The sequence below is a fragment of the Trichogramma pretiosum genome, unplaced genomic scaffold, assembly GCF_000599845.2.
Source record: "Trichogramma pretiosum strain Unisexual culture from Peru unplaced genomic scaffold, Tpre_2.0 scaffold144, whole genome shotgun sequence".
Lineage (NCBI taxonomy): Eukaryota > Metazoa > Arthropoda > Insecta > Hymenoptera > Trichogrammatidae > Trichogramma > Trichogramma pretiosum.
Window position 1 is genome coordinate 55,887 of NW_019640822.1, and position 19,226 is coordinate 75,112.

The following is a 19,226-nucleotide window of genomic DNA, read 5'->3' on the forward strand; positions in this document are numbered from 1 at the left end:
TTAATTTTACGACCAATATGAGCTAAAAACGAAATCCTTACTTTATTCTTTGTAATTTGAGAAAAAAATGTAAAAAAAAATATCTGCGGCCTGGGATTGAACCAAGGCCCGACCGCTCGACGCAAAAGACGAAGCCGAGCGCTTGACCACTCGACCACGAAGACTTTGGTAACCACGGGACTAAATGTTGGTTATACATTACAGGCTTAGTCTATCTTCTTTGGTACTACTGATGTAATCATGCCAGCGGTTTCATAAGGCAGGCACACTGCGCACTTACGCCTTCTACTTGGAATCGAGTCACGCGTCCACTACAGTCAACGCGTTCAGGCAGACTTACGCATGTGTCTCGCACAATTAGACGCATAAAAATCTGCACACAGAAGTCAGAAGTTCTTGCGCCCAGTAGGGGAAAACGTCGTGCGACCTACTATACGCTCGAAGATTATCAGGGCCCACACACGTTCTTACCTACTAGTATTGTGCATTGTCATTGGAACATCTGACATCATTGATAGCGCGCAGCACGCAGTACGACCAGAAAAAAAAATCAGCTCATACGCCGCAGTGCCATTGTTGGGAAAAGTGCTGTCGAAACTATTATCTCGTCAGCGCTTTTTGTTCAATTTTGTTAAACATCGATTAAAGTGTCACTCAATCAAGTAATAAGTGTGTAAAAGTTATCTGTTAGGTGGGTCAAAATGTCATCAGACCAACGAATAGAGGCATCTACCACAGTTACTTCAGAAATATGCATTTACACGTGGACGATCAAGAACTACGGCCTAATAAAATTCAAAGTTGGACGAGCATTACAGTCTCCAAAATTTGGCGTTGGAGGTGATGATAAAAAATACTTCAATTTGCACTTATTTCCTGGAGGCAGGAATGAAGAATCTGCAGGATACATTTCGATATTTCTTAAACCTGTAATTGATTCAATGAATAAACCAGATGAGCTTGTATGTAAATGGACAATATCACTTATTAATTGTGAAAAAGTTATTCAAGAATGTACTTTGCATTACGATTTTGCGAGCGAAAATTTTTTAAGCTATGGTCGGCCTAAATTTTTTAAAGTGGAAAATATTGAACAATTAATTTCCTCCCAGAATACTGTAACTATTCAATGTAAGTTAGAAATTCTCAATGAGGTTCAATCTGCATTGAATTCAGATATCATATGTAGTAAAGATGAAACAATTGATACAATAAAATTTGATTTTTCATTTGATAATGAAAAACTCAGTGATGTTAAATTAATAGTTGAAGAACAGGAAATCCCAGCGCACAAAATAGTACTAGCAGCAGTTAGCCCAGTATTCAGAGCCATGTTTACACATGATTTGTTAGAAAACACTGAAAACTCTGTGAATATAACCGACATTACTAAGGATATTTTAAAAGAAATGCTGAGGTACATCTACACTGGAGAGATTGCTGCCATCAAAACAGATGAGATAATTGAATTACTAGCAGTGTCTGACAAATATCAAATAGACAGTTTGAAAATCAAGTGTGGAAAAATGTTATGTGATGATTTGTCCACTGAAAATGCAATTGATATTCTAGTAGCTTCTCATAAATACAATGTTAAGCTTTTGGAAAATGAAGCAATAAAGTTTGTCACAACTCACACCGAATTACTTTCTAATTCTAAAAAGATGAAAGAAATAGATGATCCTGATATATGGGTAAATTTAACCCAATCAATGATAAAATTTCAAAAAAAATAAAATTTGGTTAGTTCAATCTGGTTCAGTTTTCTGGTATGTTGTTTTGAGATATTATTCATGAAACTATAATTTAAACATTAAATAATAATGACTCAGTTTTATGATTTTTGCATTAAATGATATATTCACTTTTAAATTGTTATAATAAGTCTTCGATAGTTCATTATTTTGTGTCAAAATGAAAATAAATATATTATTCAGCTATTACACAAGCTCCATTTTTTATATAGGTAAAATTTTGTAAGTTGATTAAAAGTGATTGTTTATTCTTTGTAATCTAATTCCTTGTTCATTGCATGGAAAGCATTTGAACAGAACTTTTTGTAAAACTATCACAATAAGCTTAAGTTATGTTTATAATCTATAAAAAATCAATAAAGTTGTAATGTCAATAAAATGTATATGTGAATATTTTCAAATGACTTAAGAAATGATCTTGCTTTAATCAGTAATAATAAGGAAAAAACATGAAAGTGTTATAATCTTGTCATAAGACGAAAGGACGTCACATACTTCACAAAATCTTTACAAATCCATCCTGAAATTTGGTTTTATCACTTCAAATGCACAGATATAAAAGTGTTAATTTAACCACTTATGGCATCAACATAGGTTTAATCATAGGCATGATAGCGGAGAAAATAATACACATCTATTGAAAAGAAACTCTAATTATATAAATTGTGTGCATTGCTTATTCATAATTTAAAGTTCAAAGGGAGAGAGGGGGGGCGTCAGTTAACATCTACTGAAAAAATGCCATAAATAGCTCACTACCCACGTCTATACAACTATATATCTATACCCTGCGGTCCTCAAGTTCTCGCGCCGTGTGTACAGCCAATTGAATTGAGATTTATTAGTCAAAATTTAAATCCTTTGCGCAGTTATCGGCGCTTCGCGAGCTAAGTTAATTCTGCACAATGAAAAGCTATATAAAGACAATCCGTTCGAACTAAACATCGCCTTGCACGAATCATAAAATGAATCTTTTTTTCAGCCGTATGCATGCACTTATATGTGTGAATGTATGATCGTTGTCAAACAGTGCAGTGGTGCCCGAAGATTTTTCGCGCGTTGATGTCTCGAGCGGCACTTGAAAATACTCCGTATCCAAGACGTTACTCTAGCGAAGTGAGGGCAGTGCCTATGCTTGCACGTGTACTGTTTTTATTATTGTCACGCATGTTATACACACAGGAGGCCCCACCGCGTATTCATTTTTTTACTAATGGTACCGAAACACACGCTGAACAAGCTTACACCGCTCGGTGCTTCACGAGTCGCATTTCACACAAGACGCGCATAAAACCCGCATGCTAAACTCCGAAGTTCTTGCGATCAGCGATGGAAAACGTCGTGCGCCGTATGTACTTATGTACGCACATATAGATCAGCAGAGCCTTATTCGTTCCGAGCGTTTAGGCGGAGCTTAGAGTGGCGCTGCACCATCACCATTTACACTGCAATCTTATAGAAATTAGAAAACGGGACGTGTCCCGTCAAAAAATGCCAGCTGTTCGAACTAAATTTTTTCTTATGAGAATTAACATGAGAAAGCGCCACGCTGTGCTACGCTCTGGGCCAATACACAGTCACACGTTCTTACAGTCGTGCATTATAATTTACAGTGAATTATTTATTTAATGTGGACATATCCTTGTCGCTGAAAAGTGTTGCTATACATTCGCCATTTGAACTAGTCGCTTCTCACGAGCAGAAAAAAAGCAGCTCATACGCCTCAGTGCCATTGTTGGGAAAACTACTGTTCAAATTATTATATTGTTGGTGTTTTTTTATTTAATTATATTAATCAATTAAAGTGTTTTCAATCAAATAATAAGTGTGTAAAAGTTATCAGTGTGTATAAAATGGCATCAGACAAACGAATAGAGGCATCTACCACAGTTACTTCAGACAAATGCATTTACACGTGGACGATCAAGAACTATAGCTTGATAAAATTTAAAGTAGGAGAAATACTAGAATCTCCAAAATTTGGCGTTGGAAGTGATGATAAAAAATACTTCAATTTGCAATTATTTCCTGGAGGCGAAACAGAAGAAAATGCTGAATACATTTCTTTATATCTTAAACCTGTAATTAATTCAACGAAGAAACCGGATAAGCTCGTATGTAAATGGACATTATCATCTATTAATGATAAAAAAGTTGTTCATAAAAATATGTGGCATAACGATTTTGCGACCCATGACTTCGAAGGCCTAGGTTGCCCAAAATATCATGAATTATCAAAAATTGACCAACTGATTTCTTCCAAGAATACTGTAACTTTTCAATGTGAATTAGAAGTTCTCAATAAAATTCAAACATCATTGAATTCAGATATCATATGTAGGAAAGATGAAACAATTGATTCAATTTTTACAATAAAATTCAATTTTTTTTTTCTTAGTAAAGAACTGAGTGATGTTAAATTGATAGTTGAAGAAAAGGAAATACCAGCGCACAAATTTGTTCTAGCAGCGGTTAGCCCAGTATTTAGAGATATGATGGAAAACACTGAAAACTCTGTGAATATAACCGACATTACTAAGGATATTTTAACAGAAATGCTGAGGTACATCTACACTGGAGAGATTGCTGCTATCAAAACAGATGAAATAATTGAATTACTAGCAGTGTCTGACAAATATCAAATTGACAGTTTGAAATTCAAGTGTGGTAAAATATTAAGTGCTAACTTGTCCTCTGAAAATGCAGTTGACATCCTAATAGCAGCACATAAATACAAAGTAAAGCATTTGGAAGATGAAGTAATAAAGTTTGTCGCAGTTCACACTGAATTACTCTCTAATTCAAAAAAGATAAAAGAAAGAGACGATCATGATATATGGGTAAATTTAACCCAATCAATAGTTAAATCTAAAAAAAAAGTATTGTAACTCATTTTTGTGTTTAAAATCAGTTTTTAGTAAAGTTTAAGATTAGCTAATCAAGTATTTTTTAACTTATCATTCATATCAATGAAATCATAATTGATTTATTAAATACTTATGACTAAAGTCCAGACTTTTTGCATTAAATGCTATATTCATTTTTAAATTATTGTATTAAATTGTTTATTGTTCATGATTTTGTCTCAAAATGAAACTGAAAATATCATTAAGCTATTATCCAAGATCTATTTTATATATATTTTTGCAAGTTGTTTTATACTTATTGTTTATATTTTGTTATTCAATATCTAGTTCATTTCATGAAAAACAATTAAACAGAACTTTTTGTAAATTGCACTATAAGTATATCATATAATTATGATAAAATTTGTTGTCGCAATGTAAATAAATTACATAAGTACATGTTTTCAAAACTTCAGAATTTCATTGCCACCTTTATTCTATTATTTTACTTTAAATTCAATCAGTAATAAAAAAAGATGAAACAAAAAATTAGAAAAACTCTGTTCAGATGGAGGTACGCTACATTTTAAAAATGTTCATAAGCTAGTCTTGAAATTTGATTTGACGAACCAAATTTTTAGTTTCCTCAAGTTTTGCTTAACAAAAATAAACCTTTTCGCTTGAAGATAGTTCTTAGGAATTTAATAAATTGAATGCCTCCAGCACTCAAGTTCGTAAATAAATTAACATTTGAAAAATACTCGTGTCACTTTTGCTCAGTAGCTATAAGAAACCAATACATGAAAAAGTAATATGCGCCTATTCAAGCCTACCGAAAAGAAGTTTACAGTTATCGCGAGACCCTCATGTAGAGTGTGTTTAAAATGCATTTCTGGTTCAGAATTTAGAGTCTGATAAAAGGAAAGAGGGAGCGGCCAGTTAACACTTACTAGAAAAAAACTTTGAATAGCCCTCTACATGTACAGTTATACCCTGACGTTATTTTGTTCCAGTCCTATGTGTATTGTCAGTTTAATTGTTATTACTGCCATCTATCTTACACACACAAACGGACTCACTGTGTTATATTTACGCTCTCTACTTGGCACTTGGTACCCAGTCACATCGTCACAGTCAACACATTTGGACAGGCTCTCGCTTGAGATACGTATAAATCCGCACGCGAAAGTGAGAAATTTTTGCGCCCAGCAGCGGAAACGCCGTGCGATTGACGCTCGAAGATTAACAGTGCCTTCACCCACACATCTTACAAGATCAAGAGTTGAGCGTTGAAATTGACGGTTTTCCGCACGTTATACACATGTTTTTACCGCCGAAAAGTGTTGCTACTTTGAACGTATTTTGATCTAGTCGCTTCTCGCAAACAGAAACTAAATCAACCCATACACTGGCGAGTGATTGTTGTGAAAACCACTGCTAAATATTATCTTGTTTTTCCGTTGGTTCAATTTTATAGCGAATAACTCAGAGTTTCACTCAATCAAGAATAAAGTGTCTAAAAGTTATCAGATACTCGAGTCAAAATGTTACTAGGACAACGAATAGAGGCGTCCACCGAAGTTACTTCAGATAAGTGTGCTTTCACGTGGACAATCAAGAACTATCGCTTAATAAAATTTAAAGTTGGAGAAGTACTAGAATCTCCAAAATTTAGCATTGGAAGTGATAATAAGAAATACTTCAATCTCGAATTATACCCTGCAGGCAATAGTGAGAAAGATGCAGGATTCATTTCCTTATTTCTTACACCTGTAATTGATATAGAGAACGAACCGGATAAGCTCGTATGTAAATGGACAGTATCACTTGTTAAAGATAAAAAAGTAATTGAAAAATTTACGGGGCATTACGATTTTGCGGACGATGATTTTAACAGCCGTGGTTGGCCAAAATTTTATAAAGTGACAAAAATCGATGAATTGATTTCCTCCGATAATACTCTAACTATTCAATGCGAGTTAGAAATTCTTGATGAAATTCAAACTGTATTGAATTCAGATATCGTATGCAGTAAAGATGAAACTGTTTATACAATAAAATTTGATTTTTCATTTCTTAGTGAAAAACTCAGTGATGTTAAGTTGATAGTCGAAGAAAAGGAAATCCCAGCGCACAAAATTGTACTGTCAGCGTTTAGCCCAGTATTTAGGACTAAGTTTATATGTGATGTGTTGGAAAACGAAGAAAATTTTGTGAAGATAACAGACACAACTGCAAACGTTGTAACTGAAATGTTGCAATTTATCTACACCGGACAGATTAATGCAATTGACACATATATGCTTATTGAATTATTAGGTGTGGCTGACAAGTATCAAATTGACGGCTTGAAAGTCAAGTGTGGTAAAATATTATATGCTAACTTGTCTTCTGAAAATGCAGTTGAAATTCTACTAGCTTCTCATAAGTACAAAGTAGAGCATTTGGAAGATGAAGCAATAAAGTTCATGACAAATCACACCCAATTACTCTCCAATTCTAATAAGATGAAGAAAATAGATGATCCGGATATATGGATGAATTTAACCCAATCAATATTAAAATCTCGAAAAAATGTATCGTGTCTAGTTTGTCATCCAGAAAAACATAGCTAAATTATTAAATAATTGTGACTTAAAATCAGCATATCTGCAGGAAGAGCTTGGCAAGTTGGACAATACTAATTCTTTATGTTTCATTATTGAATGTATCTAGTTTTTTGCATAAAGAAGCATTTGATAAAAAACTTTTTGTAAATGTAGCACTGTAAGCATAAAATCTCATGTAGAACAGAATCTGTAAAATTTTTAAGTTTCAATGTAAATAAAGTGCGTACATTTTTAAATAATCATAGCTGCTCATTACCCAATACAGTTTATAATTTTATTTTGATTCAATTGACAATTAAGAAGAAACACAAAAAAGTACACACATTTTTTCAAAATGAAGGGATGCTATACCTAATGAATAATATTCTTGAAACATGATTTTATCATTCCAAATACGCGAATGTAAAAGAGATCGCCCTCGTAAATTGTAAAATCTGATTCAATCTTTTCTTCTCATTAACATAGATTTAAAGACATGGACAGGATAGTAACTATTGTATCTTATATTTTCTAGAACCATACAAATTTATAACAAAAAGAAAAGAGTTGATCTCAAGTCGTGAAAATCCTTGAATTCCGCGACTGTAAATGAAGTACATATCTCGATAGACGATTGATTTCGCTATTACCGAAAGCAAGTACATAAAAAATATTAATCGAGACTTAGTTCTTATTGGTTCGTAATATCCGAGCGATAAAAGAGTTGGAATATGTATTGTTGACTCTCATGGTTAATGCATTACGCCCGCGCGCGCATCCAAATATATAATTTATATATATATGGCATTCGCGCGCGCATCTCGTGAAATCCTATTACTCTTTGTTTATTGTATGTGTATGTGTGTGTGCGTGTAGCCCCTTTCGTGTCGTATTTTCTCGATTCTTCCTAATTAAACATCGCCATGCACGAATCATCATACATTTGCTCTGTTCCCAGTTATGCCGTATGCGCGCAAGCCGTTGTGTGGACGTGTGGCCCGGGGCCCCTGTCAATATGTAGTGCGACGATACACAAAGATCTGCGTGCCTTGTTTACTCGAGCGGCACTTTGGAATTCGCCGCATCAAGACGTTACTGTAGCGAAGTAAGGGCAGTGCCTATGCTTGCACGTGTACTGTTGTTATTGTTGTCGAGCATGTTATACACACAGGCGGCCCTACCTACTCTATTCACTTTTTTACTTGGTACCAAATCACACGCTGAACAGGCTTACACCGCTCAGTGCTCACGAGTCACGAGTCGCATCTCGCACAAGACGCACAAAAACACACACGCAGAACTCATAAGTTCATGCACATAGATCAGCAGAGCCTTATACAGAGTCACACGTTCTTATAAGATAAAGAGTTGCGAATTGAAATGTACAGTGAATTATTTATTTAGTGTGAACATATCCTTGTCACCGAAAAGTGTTACGTATATATTTTTGCCATTTGAACTAGTCGTTTCTTACGAGCAGAAAAAATCAGCTCATACGCCGCAGTGCCATTGTTGGGAAAAGTGCTGTCGAAACTATTATATCGTCTTCGCTTTTTGTTCCATTTTATTAAACATTAATTAAATTATCACTCAATCAAGTAATAAGTGTGTAAAAGTTATCGGGTGCTTGAGTCAAAATGTATTCAGAACAACGAATAAAGGCTACCACTAAAGTTACTTCAGATAAATGTATTTATACGTGGACAATCGAAAATTATCGCTTACTAAAATTGAAAGTTGGAGAAAAAATAGAATCTCCAAATTTTGGCGTTGGAAGTAACGATAAAAAATATTTTCAATTGTGGCTGTACCCTGCAGGAGACACTAAAGAAAGAGCAGAGGAACACCTTTCTTTATATCTCTATCCCATAATTGATTTCTCAAGCAAACGGGGTAAGTTCGTATGTAGAAGCACAATATCAGCTATTAATGGTAAAAAAGTTGTAAGACAATTAATATTACATCACGACTTTGCAACCACTGTCTTTGAGGGCTGCGGTTGGGCAAAATATTTTGAACTGGCCAAAATTGACCAACTGATTTCTTCCGAGAATACTGTAACTTTTCAATGTGAATTAGAAATTTTCGATGAAATTCAATCTTCATTGAATTCAGAAATAATCTGCAGTAAAGACGAGGTAATCGAAACAATAAAATTCGATTTTTCATTTCTTAGTGAAAAATTCAGTGATGTTAAATTGATAGTTGAAGAACAGGAAATCCCAGCGCACAAAATTGTATTGTCAGCGGCTAGCCCAGTATTTAGGGCCATGTTTACACATGATATGTTGGAAAACGAAGAAAATTCCGTGAAAATAACAGACGTATCTGCGAATATTGTTACTGAAATGTTGCGATTTATTTACACCGGACAGATGGATGCGACCGAAACAGATACGATTATCGAATTGTTAGCTGTGTCTGACAAGTATCAAATTGACAGTTTGAAAAACAAGTGTGGAAAAATGTTATGTGATGATTTGTCCACTGAAAATGCAATTGATATTCTAGTAGCTTCTCATAAATACAAAGTAAAGCATTTGGAAAATGAAGTAATAAAATTTGTCACGAATCACACTCAATTACTCTCCAATTTTGAAAAGATGACAAAAGTAGATGATCCCGTTATATGGGTAAATTTAACTCAATCAATATTAAAATCTCAAAAAAATGTATCTTAACTCATTTTTGTATCTAAAACTAGTTTTTAGTGAAGTTTAAGTAGTCTATCAAATATGTTTCAATCTATAATTGTTATCAATGGAATCATAATTAATCTATGGAATACTTGTAACTAAGTTCTACACTTAGTTAATAAATCTGCGTTCAATGGTTCATGATTAAGTGTCAAAATTAAACTACAAGTATTAAGGCTATTATCAGAGATTTGTTCTGGTTAATATTTTGTAAGTTGATTAATTCTGATTGTTTATATTTTGTAATTCAATATCTAGTTCATTCCATGAAAAACATTTGAATAGAACTTTTTGTAAAGCTAGTACTAGCTTATGATATGATAATAATACAATTTCTATAGTTTCAGTTCAAATATATTGCAGACTTTTTGCATTAAATACTATATTCGTTATTAAATTGTTTTGGTAAGTCTTGTATGGTTCATGATTTTGTGTCAAAATTAAACTAAAAGTATTGTTAAGCTATTATCCAAGATCTATTTTACGTATAATTTTGCAAGTTTTGTAATACTTATGTTTTGTAATTCAATATCTAGTTCATTGCATGAAAAACATTGAAACAGGACTTTTTGTAACTAGCACTATAAGCTTATCATATGGTTATAATAAAACCTGTAGTCGCAATGTAAATAAATTACATGAGTACATATTTTCAAATGCCTTTAGAAATTTATTGCCTCCTTTATTTTATGATTTTACTTTAATTCGATCAATAATGAAAAAGATGAACAAAAAGTTACAAAAATTCTCTCAGGGTTTAAAAATGAAGGCATGCTATATTTTAAAAATGTTCATAAGCTTATTCTGAAATTTGATTTCATCCTTCCAAATGCACGAATATAAAAGAGATCGTCCGCGTAAATTGTATAATCAAATTTAACTACTTATTCCGTTAATTCCAAGTCATGAACAAAATGTTTGTTTTTCTCAAGGTTTTTGTAACAAAATCGCTATGAACCTATTTGCTTTAAAATAATTTTTAAGAAAATGTCTCCAGCATTCGAGTTTATGAGTAAATTAAAATTTGAAAAAGACTCATCACTTTTGCTCGACAACTGTAATGAAAAAATAATATGCGCCTATCGAAGCATATCGAAAAAAAGCTCGCAGACATCGCGAGACCTTTATACAATTAGAGCGTGAGCAAAGTGCATTACTTATTCAGAATTTAGAGTCTGAATAGAGAGAAGGAGTGTTCAGCTAAGATCTACTGAAATAAGGTCATAAATATCACTCGGCGTATTGGGAAGTAATGTGTGCCTGTGATGGAGGAAAAACATAGCCGTCGTAACCGAGAATCCAATGCTTTCAAGTTCCACGGTTACAACGAACGTGTTGTTTACCCAGACCATAGGTACACATAACGTCCCATACGTCCTGATTTTATCATGTTCTAACCCTGTGTATAACCATTCAAATCGAGATTCATTCGACGGAATTTAAGTATTACGCTCAATTATCGGCGCTCGGGTGCTTCGCGGGTACAGCTTGCTCTGCACAATGAAAAAACAATATGATCATCCGCGTTAACGACGCCACGCATGAATCATCATATAAGACAAAATCCCTGTTTTCAGCTCTGCGCGCATGTTGATGTGTGAACGTGTGGACCCTGTCAATCATATAAAACGACGATGCAAGAAGATTTCGCGTGATTTGTTGTCTCGTGTGGCGCTTAACAATCCTCCGCAAGGAGACGTTACACTATATAAAACTTCTTATTCTGTTACAAGCATAGAGAAAGACTTTATAGCGAAGAAAGGGCGACGGGCTATGCCTACCCGTGTACTGTTGTTATGATTGGCGCGCTTGTTATACACGCAGGCGGCCTCACTGCAGCGCTGTATTTACTTATTTCTAGTTGATACCGAGTCACATATCCGCTACAAAATTCGCTCTCTAACATTTCATTTTCAATCTCCCGCCTCTTCAAAGCCCGTTAATGGCCGTATGACACAGAGCTTGCTCACTGTCGGAGCCACAGAAGAAGAAGAAGAAGAAGACATATCCGCTACAGCTACAGTGAACACGTTTCTGGCAGGCGTTGAGTTACGACTGTATCTCGCATATATATGTAAGACGTGTATAAATCCGCATTCCGCGCGCAGAACTCAGAAGTTTTTGCGGCCAGCAGTGGAAAACGTCGTTTAACTTACACTCAAAGATTAACAAGATTTACACAGTTACATTATACTTTCTTGCAGCATCAAGAGTAGCGCAGAAAAATTGGTGTATCTGACAATTGAAATCATATAAAGATAGTGTTGCTCAGCACGGCCGTTAATGGTGAATTGCTTTTTTAATGCGCACGTATTACTCATTCGCCGCAGTGCCATTGTTGCGACAAGTGCTGTCGAAACTATTACCTCGTCTGCGTTTTTTGTTTAATTTTACTAAACATCAGAGTTTCACTCAATCAAGTAATAAGTGTCTAACAGTTGTCAAATACGTTAGTCAAAATGTCATCAAAACTAAGAATAGAAGCTTCTACTAAAGTTTATTCGGATGAGTGCATTTATACGTGGACTATCGAGAATTATCGCTTACTGAAATTTAAAGTTGGAGAAAAAATAGAATCTCCACAATTTGGCGTTGGCAGTGATGATAAAAAATACTTCTATTTGCGATTATACCCTGCAGGCAGGGATGCAGAATCTGCAGAATACATTTCGTTATTTCTTACCCCTGTAATTGATTCAACGAAGAAACCGGATAAGCTCGTATGTAGATTGATTGTTTCAGTTATTAAAGATAAAAAAGTTGTTATAAAAAACAAAGAGCACTATGATTTTGCGAGTGATGGAAAATTTGTTGGCTTTGGTTGGTCGATATTTTATAAATTGGAAAATATTGACCAATTAATTTCTGCCGAGAATACTGTAACTATTCAATGTGAATTAGAAGTGTTCAATAAACATGAATCTTCATTGAAATCCAACGTTATCAACAGCAAAGAACAGATAATTGATAAAGTGAACTTGGACTTATTGTTTCTTGGTGAAGAATTCAGTGATATAAGAATAATAACTTCTGATGGAAATGACGTCCCAGCACATAAAAATATACTCGCAGCGGCCAGCCCAGTATTTAGGGGCATGTTTACTCATAATATGTTGGAAAATAAAGAAAATTCAGTGAAGATAACAGACACTACTAAAAATACTGTAATTGAAATGCTGAGATACATCTACACAGCTCGGGTTATTATCAACGAAGTAGATATTATTATTGAATTATTAGAAGTAGCAGAGAAATATCAAATTGATAATTTGAAAATTAAATGTGAAAAAATATTATGTTCTGATTTGTCATCTGAAAATGCTATCAAGATATTAATAGCTGCTCATAAATACAAAGCAAAGTATTTGGAAGATGAAACAATAAAGTTTATTACAACTAACACTGAATTACTCTCCAATTCTGAAAAGATGAAAGAAATAGGTGATTTTGATATAATGATCAATTTAATGCAATCAATAGTTAAATCTCATAAAAATAAAGTTTGATTAGTTAATCAAGTATGTTGTAACTTATCATTTTTAGATAATCAATGTTATATTCATAATTAAATTGTTATAATAAATCTTTGACGGTTCATGATATGATGTTGAAATTAAGTTTAAAATTTTAAGCTATTATCTGAGTTCTAAAGATACCATTTGGAAAGTTGATTAATACTGATTGTTTATGCTTTGTAATTCAATACCTAGTTCATTGTATGAAAAGCATTTGAATAAAACTTTTTGTTTAACTATCACTACAATCTTATGACGTAATTATAATACAATTTGTAAAGATGCAATGTAAATTAAATGCTTACTAACAAATTAAATATTTTTAAATGATTTTAGAAGTTTATTGCCTCCTTTATTCTAATAATTGCAAAAATTGTGTCAAGATGTAGGGATAGTATAATTTAAAAATGTTCATAAGCCTATCTTGAAATTTGATTTTATCACTCCAAATGCATGGATATAAAAAAGAGATTTTTTCTGTCAATTGTAAAATCAGATTTAACCACTTGTTCTGTTAACATAGATTTTAAGTCACAAACAGGATAGTAACCTTTGTATCTTATAAACTATATTTTCTAAAACTGTACAAATTTATGACAAAAAGAAAACAGTTGATCTCATGTAGTGAGTAAATAAAAAAGAGAAACTTTAAATTCTGCAACGGCAGATGAAATAAATATCTCGAAAGACGACTGATTTTGCCATTACCGAAAGCAAGTCCATAAAAAATATTAATCGAGACCTAGTTCTTATTTGTTCGTAAAGTCCGAGCGTGTGCGTGTAGCCCCTTTCGCGTCGTATTTTCTCGATTCGTCCTAATGAAACATCGCCACGTACAAATCATCAGACATTAGCCCTATTCCCAGTTATACGCGCATGTCGATGTGTGAACGTGTCCCTGTCAATATGTAGTGCGATGATACACGAAGATTTTGCGCGCGTTGATGTCTCGAGCGGCGCTTTGGAATTCTCCGCATCAAGACGTTATTCTAGCGAAGCAACGGCATAGGCAGTGCCTAATCACGCGCTGAACAGGCTTACACCGCTCAGTGCTCGCGAGTCACGAGTCGCATCTCACACAAGACGCACAAAAACACACACGTTCTACTCGGAAGTTCTTGCGCCCAGCAGTGGAAAACGTCGTGGGACTTCATAGGTCCGCAGGGCCTCATCACAGTCACACGTTCTTACAAGATAAAGAGTTGCGCATTGAAATGTACAGTGAATTATTTATTTAGTGTGAACATATCCTTGTCACCGAAAAGTGTTACGTATATATTTTTGCCATTTGAACTAGTCGTTTCTTACGAGCAGAAAAAATCAGCTCATACGCCGCAGTGCCATTGTTGGGAAAAGTGCTGTCGAAACTATTATATCGTCTTCGCTTTTTGTTCCATTTTATTAAACATTAATTAAATTATCACTCAATCAAGTAATAAGTGTGTAAAAGTTATCGGGTGCTTGAGTCAAAATGTATTCAGAACAACGAATAAAGGCTACCACTAAAGTTACTTCAGATAAATGTATTTATACGTGGACAATCGAAAATTATCGCTTACTAAAATTGAAAGTTGGAGAAAAAATAGAATCTCCAAATTTTGGCGTTGGAAGTAACGATAAAAAATATTTTCAATTGTGGCTGTACCCTGCAGGAGACACTAAAGAAAGAGCAGAGGAACACCTTTCTTTATATCTCTATCCCATAATTGATTTCTCAAGCAAACGGGGTAAGTTCGTATGTAGAAGCACAATATCAGCTATTAATGGTAAAAAAGTTGTAAGACAATTAATATTACATCACGAATTTGCAACCACTGTCTTCGAGGGCGGCAGGGGTTGGGCAAAATATTTTGAACTGGCCAAAATTGACCAACTGATTTCTTCTGAGAATACTGTAACTTTTCAATGTGAATTAGAAATTCTCGATGAAATTCAATCTTCATTGAATTCAGAAGTAATCTGTAGTAAAGACGAGGTAATCGATACAATAAAATTCGATTTTTCATTTCTTAATGAAAAATTCAGTGATGTTAAATTGATAGTTGAAGAACAGGAAATCCCAGCGCACAAAGTTATATTGTCAGCGGTTAGCCCAGTATTTAGGGCCATGTTCACACATGATATGTTGGAAAACGAAGAAAATTCCGTGAAAATAACAGGCATATCTGTGTATATTGTCACTGAAATGTTACGATTTATTTACACCGGACAGATTGATGCGACCGAAACAGATACGATCATCGAATTGTTAGCTGTGGCTGACAAGTATCAAATTGACAGTTTGAAAAACAAGTGTGGAAAAATTTTATGTGATGATTTGTCCACTGAAAATGCAATTGATATTCTAGTAGCTTCTCATAAATACAAAGTAAAGCATTTGGAAAATGAAGCAATAAAATTTGTCACAAATCACACCCAATTACTCTCCAATTTTGAAAAGATGACAAAAGTAGATGATCCCGTTATATGGGTAAATTTAACTCAATCAATATTAAAATCTCAAAAAAATGTATCTTAACTCGTTTTTGTATCTAAAACTAGTTTTTAGTGAAGTTTACTTAGTTAATCAAATATGTTTTATTAACCTATCATTTTTATCAATGGAATCATAATTAATCTATGAAATACTTGTAACTAAGTTTTACACTTTGTTGATAAGTCTTTGTTCAACGGTTCATGATTAAGTGTCAAAATTAAACTAAAAGTATTAAGGCTATTATCCGAAATTTGTTCTGCTTAAAATTTTGTAAGTTGATTAATTCTGATTGTTTATATTTTGTAATTCAATATCTAATTCATTCCATGAAAAACATTTGAACGGAACTTTTTGTAAAGCTAGTACTATCAGCTTATGATATAATTATAATACAATTTGTATAGTTTCAGTTCAAATATATTACAGACTTTTTGCATTAAATGCTATTTTCGTTATTAAATTGTTTTGGTAAATCTTGTATGGTTCATGATTTTGTGTCAAAATTAAACTAAAAGTATTATATCCAAGATCTATTTTACGTATAATTTTGCAAGTTTTTTAATACTTATGTTTTGTAATTCAATATCTAGTTCATTGCATGAAAAACATTGGAACAGAACTTTCTGTAACTAGCACTATAAGCTTATCATATGGTTATAATAAAATCTGTTGTCGCAATGTAAATAAATTACATAAGTACATATTTCCAAATGCCCTTAGAAATGTATTGACTCCTTTATTCTATGATTATATTTTCTAAAACTATACAAATTTTGTGACAAAAAGAAAAGAGTTCATGTAGTGAGTATTTACTCACGTAGTAAGTAAAAAAAAGAGAAACTTCAAATTCTGGAAAAGCAAATGAAATAAATATCTCGAAAGACGACTGATTTTGCCATTAACGAAAGCAAATGCCCAAAAAATATTAATCGAGACTTAGTTCTTATTTGTTTGTAAAATCCGAGTGATAAAAGAGTTAGAATACGTACACGTCTCGTCGCTTCGCGCCCATCATTCGCATTGTTGACTCTCATGGTTAATGCATTACGCCCGCGCGCGTATCCAAATATATGCCCGAAAGGCTGCGGGGATACATTATACATATATAGGGTGACGGCACCAATGAATGAATGACCCCCAATGAATGAATGACCAAGAAAAGATTAAAATTAAAACATGAAAGGAAATTTTAACCCATGTCAAAAAATTATTTTTATTTTATTGATGCTTGAAGTTTGAAATACTATGATCAGTTTTAGTTAAACTAGCTTCACTTTTTCACAAAAATTCCTATAGAGTCGATAGTGAATGAATGTATTCATTTACATGGATAATGCGACTTGGCACGGCGCGATACCAGTAAATGAAAAGACAATGTTTTTGCCGTCCCGCCAACGTTTGAGGTTAGGTCGCAGACGATGTATGCAGGGCGCAGTGCGTACATCGTTTGGATTTACGTTAATTATAGGCTAATTTAACTTAATTTAAACTAGTTATTAAAGATGGCTAAAACCGAAACGAACAATAAAAACGTAAAATAAAAACTGTGAAAAAAACTGGACATAATGTCGATAAGATTCTCAACTTGTCAATGCTCTCTCATAATATAATTCATTCATTCACTGGGTCCAGAGTATTCATTGATTGGTTCTTTACCATTCATTCACTGGGGTACCTCATTTTATTGAGTTATATCATTTATAACTTTATGAAATATTATTTTTCATGTATTTCAATTTTTTTATTTATGAAATAAGTCCTAACGAACACAAATTTGAATGCACGCTAGGGATTAATGCAAATTTAGATTTTAAATCAATTGATTATAAGCATAATTTTGTGAATCCATTCATTCACTGGTGCCGCCACCCTATGACATTCGCGCGCGCATCTCGTGAAATCCTATTACTCTTTGTTTATTGTATGTGTATGTGTATGTGCGTGTAGCCCCTTTCGCCGGTCGTATTCTCTCGATTATTACATCCCTTTTGTGTACGGTCCAGTCGTCGTTTTGTGCGTTCTCTATATAACTGTATACTAACAACAGTACATACAGCGAGAGAGAGAGGAAGAGACGTCCTTTGCAGTGGAAACGCGCGTCAGCGGCAGACGATACTCCGTGTATATACAGCCGCGCGTACACTACTCTGGCCTTTATAGTGCCCAGTCATATAAGTTCTGTCGCTGTGTGTTGGTATACGTAAGTGCACGTCTATATGTGCGCGGCTGTTTGCTCACGTCGCGAAAGACGTTGCGCATCGACTCTGCGCCTGAGCCTTGGTTGATGCGCGTTACATGCACACTTCCTTACAAAGAATATATTGTGTGTATATAATGTACCGGGGTAAAAACGCGATGTAACGTCTTCGAGGTGACAAATTTTCCGTACACATTTGTGTGGATTTTCTTTCTATTATCCCATTAAGTCCCAAGAGGACGTTTTTTCAACACTTCATTCGGCCACTGTATTTGTGGTGTAAATGGGGTCAAAAAAATATGCGAGTAACTAATTCTAATGTAAAATTTAATGCCCTTTCAGAATCTGATCTCAGATTTTTGAAAAAGTGATCAGGTCAAAAGTTACACTTGATTTTACCCAAAAAAACATGATTTTTAAAAAAAATTTTTTTTTATTTTTCGAATTTCCAAATGAAAACCATTAGAAATCTTAGGGGTATCGTGCAAATATCGCGTCCTCGATACCTAAACTAAAAGTTAGTGGGGTTTAGATTGAATAAAATAAAGTTAAAAAATACACTTTTTTCTCAAGTCCTTCGTTTTTGAGTAAAAATTCTATAAGTTTTCATTTAATTTTGCTAGTTTCGACCGACATTTTTTCTGTTTAAACATTAATTTTTTCAATCGGTACCCCGCTAACTTTCAATTTAGATATCGAGGACGCGATATTTGCACGAAACTCTTGAGATTTCAAATGGTTTTCATTTGGAAATTCAAAAAATAAAAAAAAATTTTTTTTAAAAATCATGTTTTTTTGGGTAAAATCAAGTGTAACTTTTGACCTGATCACTTTTTCAAAAATCTGAGATCAGATTCTGAAAGGGCATTAAATTTTACATTAGAATTAGTTACTCGCATATTTTTTTGACCCCATTTACACCAAAAATATAGTGGCCGAATGAAGTGTTGAAAAAACGTCCTCTTGGGACTTAATGGGTTATACACGGGGCAATTCGCGCGAAATGCATTTTATATGAGATAAAAAAAAACAATTACGGTTACAATAAAGGACTCCTCTGGAGATGTATCAATAAAATCGTAGATAGTATACCCAATCATCGTCGTGGAGGCTCTCTCACGTGTAAGGAGCCCGATTATCCCGAACGAGTCCAT

The 19,226-nt window shown here is 33.9% G+C and overlaps 6 protein-coding genes across 6 annotated transcripts in view; 5 read left to right on the top strand and 1 right to left on the bottom strand.

The window, feature by feature from the left end:
- LOC106658083 (collagen alpha chain CG42342) overlaps positions 1–19,226 on the bottom strand; it is a 69,867-nt gene that overhangs the window by 18,421 nt on the left and 32,220 nt on the right. The window lies entirely within an intron of this gene.
- On the top strand, positions 2,966–4,922 carry LOC106658115 (speckle-type POZ protein-like). The gene has a single exon (XM_014379936.2). It carries the CDS (start codon positions 3,608–3,610, stop codon positions 4,640–4,642), a length of 1,035 nt encoding a protein of 344 aa, XP_014235422.1. The 5' UTR covers positions 2,966–3,607; the 3' UTR covers positions 4,643–4,922.
- Positions 5,238–7,448, top strand: LOC106658111 (speckle-type POZ protein B-like). The gene has a single exon (XM_014379931.2). The coding sequence runs from the start codon at positions 6,145–6,147 to the stop codon at positions 7,213–7,215; it is 1,071 nt and encodes a 356-aa protein (XP_014235417.1). The 5' UTR covers positions 5,238–6,144; the 3' UTR covers positions 7,216–7,448.
- On the top strand, positions 8,229–10,441 carry LOC111694480 (speckle-type POZ protein B-like). Its single transcript, XM_023462894.1, has one exon. It carries the CDS (start codon positions 8,826–8,828, stop codon positions 9,867–9,869), a length of 1,044 nt encoding a protein of 347 aa, XP_023318662.1. The 5' UTR covers positions 8,229–8,825; the 3' UTR covers positions 9,870–10,441.
- Positions 11,908–13,679, top strand: LOC111694478 (speckle-type POZ protein B-like). The gene has a single exon (XM_023462891.1). The coding sequence runs from the start codon at positions 12,344–12,346 to the stop codon at positions 13,388–13,390; it is 1,047 nt and encodes a 348-aa protein (XP_023318659.1). The 5' UTR covers positions 11,908–12,343; the 3' UTR covers positions 13,391–13,679.
- Positions 14,412–16,586, top strand: LOC106649462 (speckle-type POZ protein A-like). Its single transcript, XM_014366898.2, has one exon. The coding sequence runs from the start codon at positions 14,871–14,873 to the stop codon at positions 15,915–15,917; it is 1,047 nt and encodes a 348-aa protein (XP_014222384.2). The 5' UTR covers positions 14,412–14,870; the 3' UTR covers positions 15,918–16,586.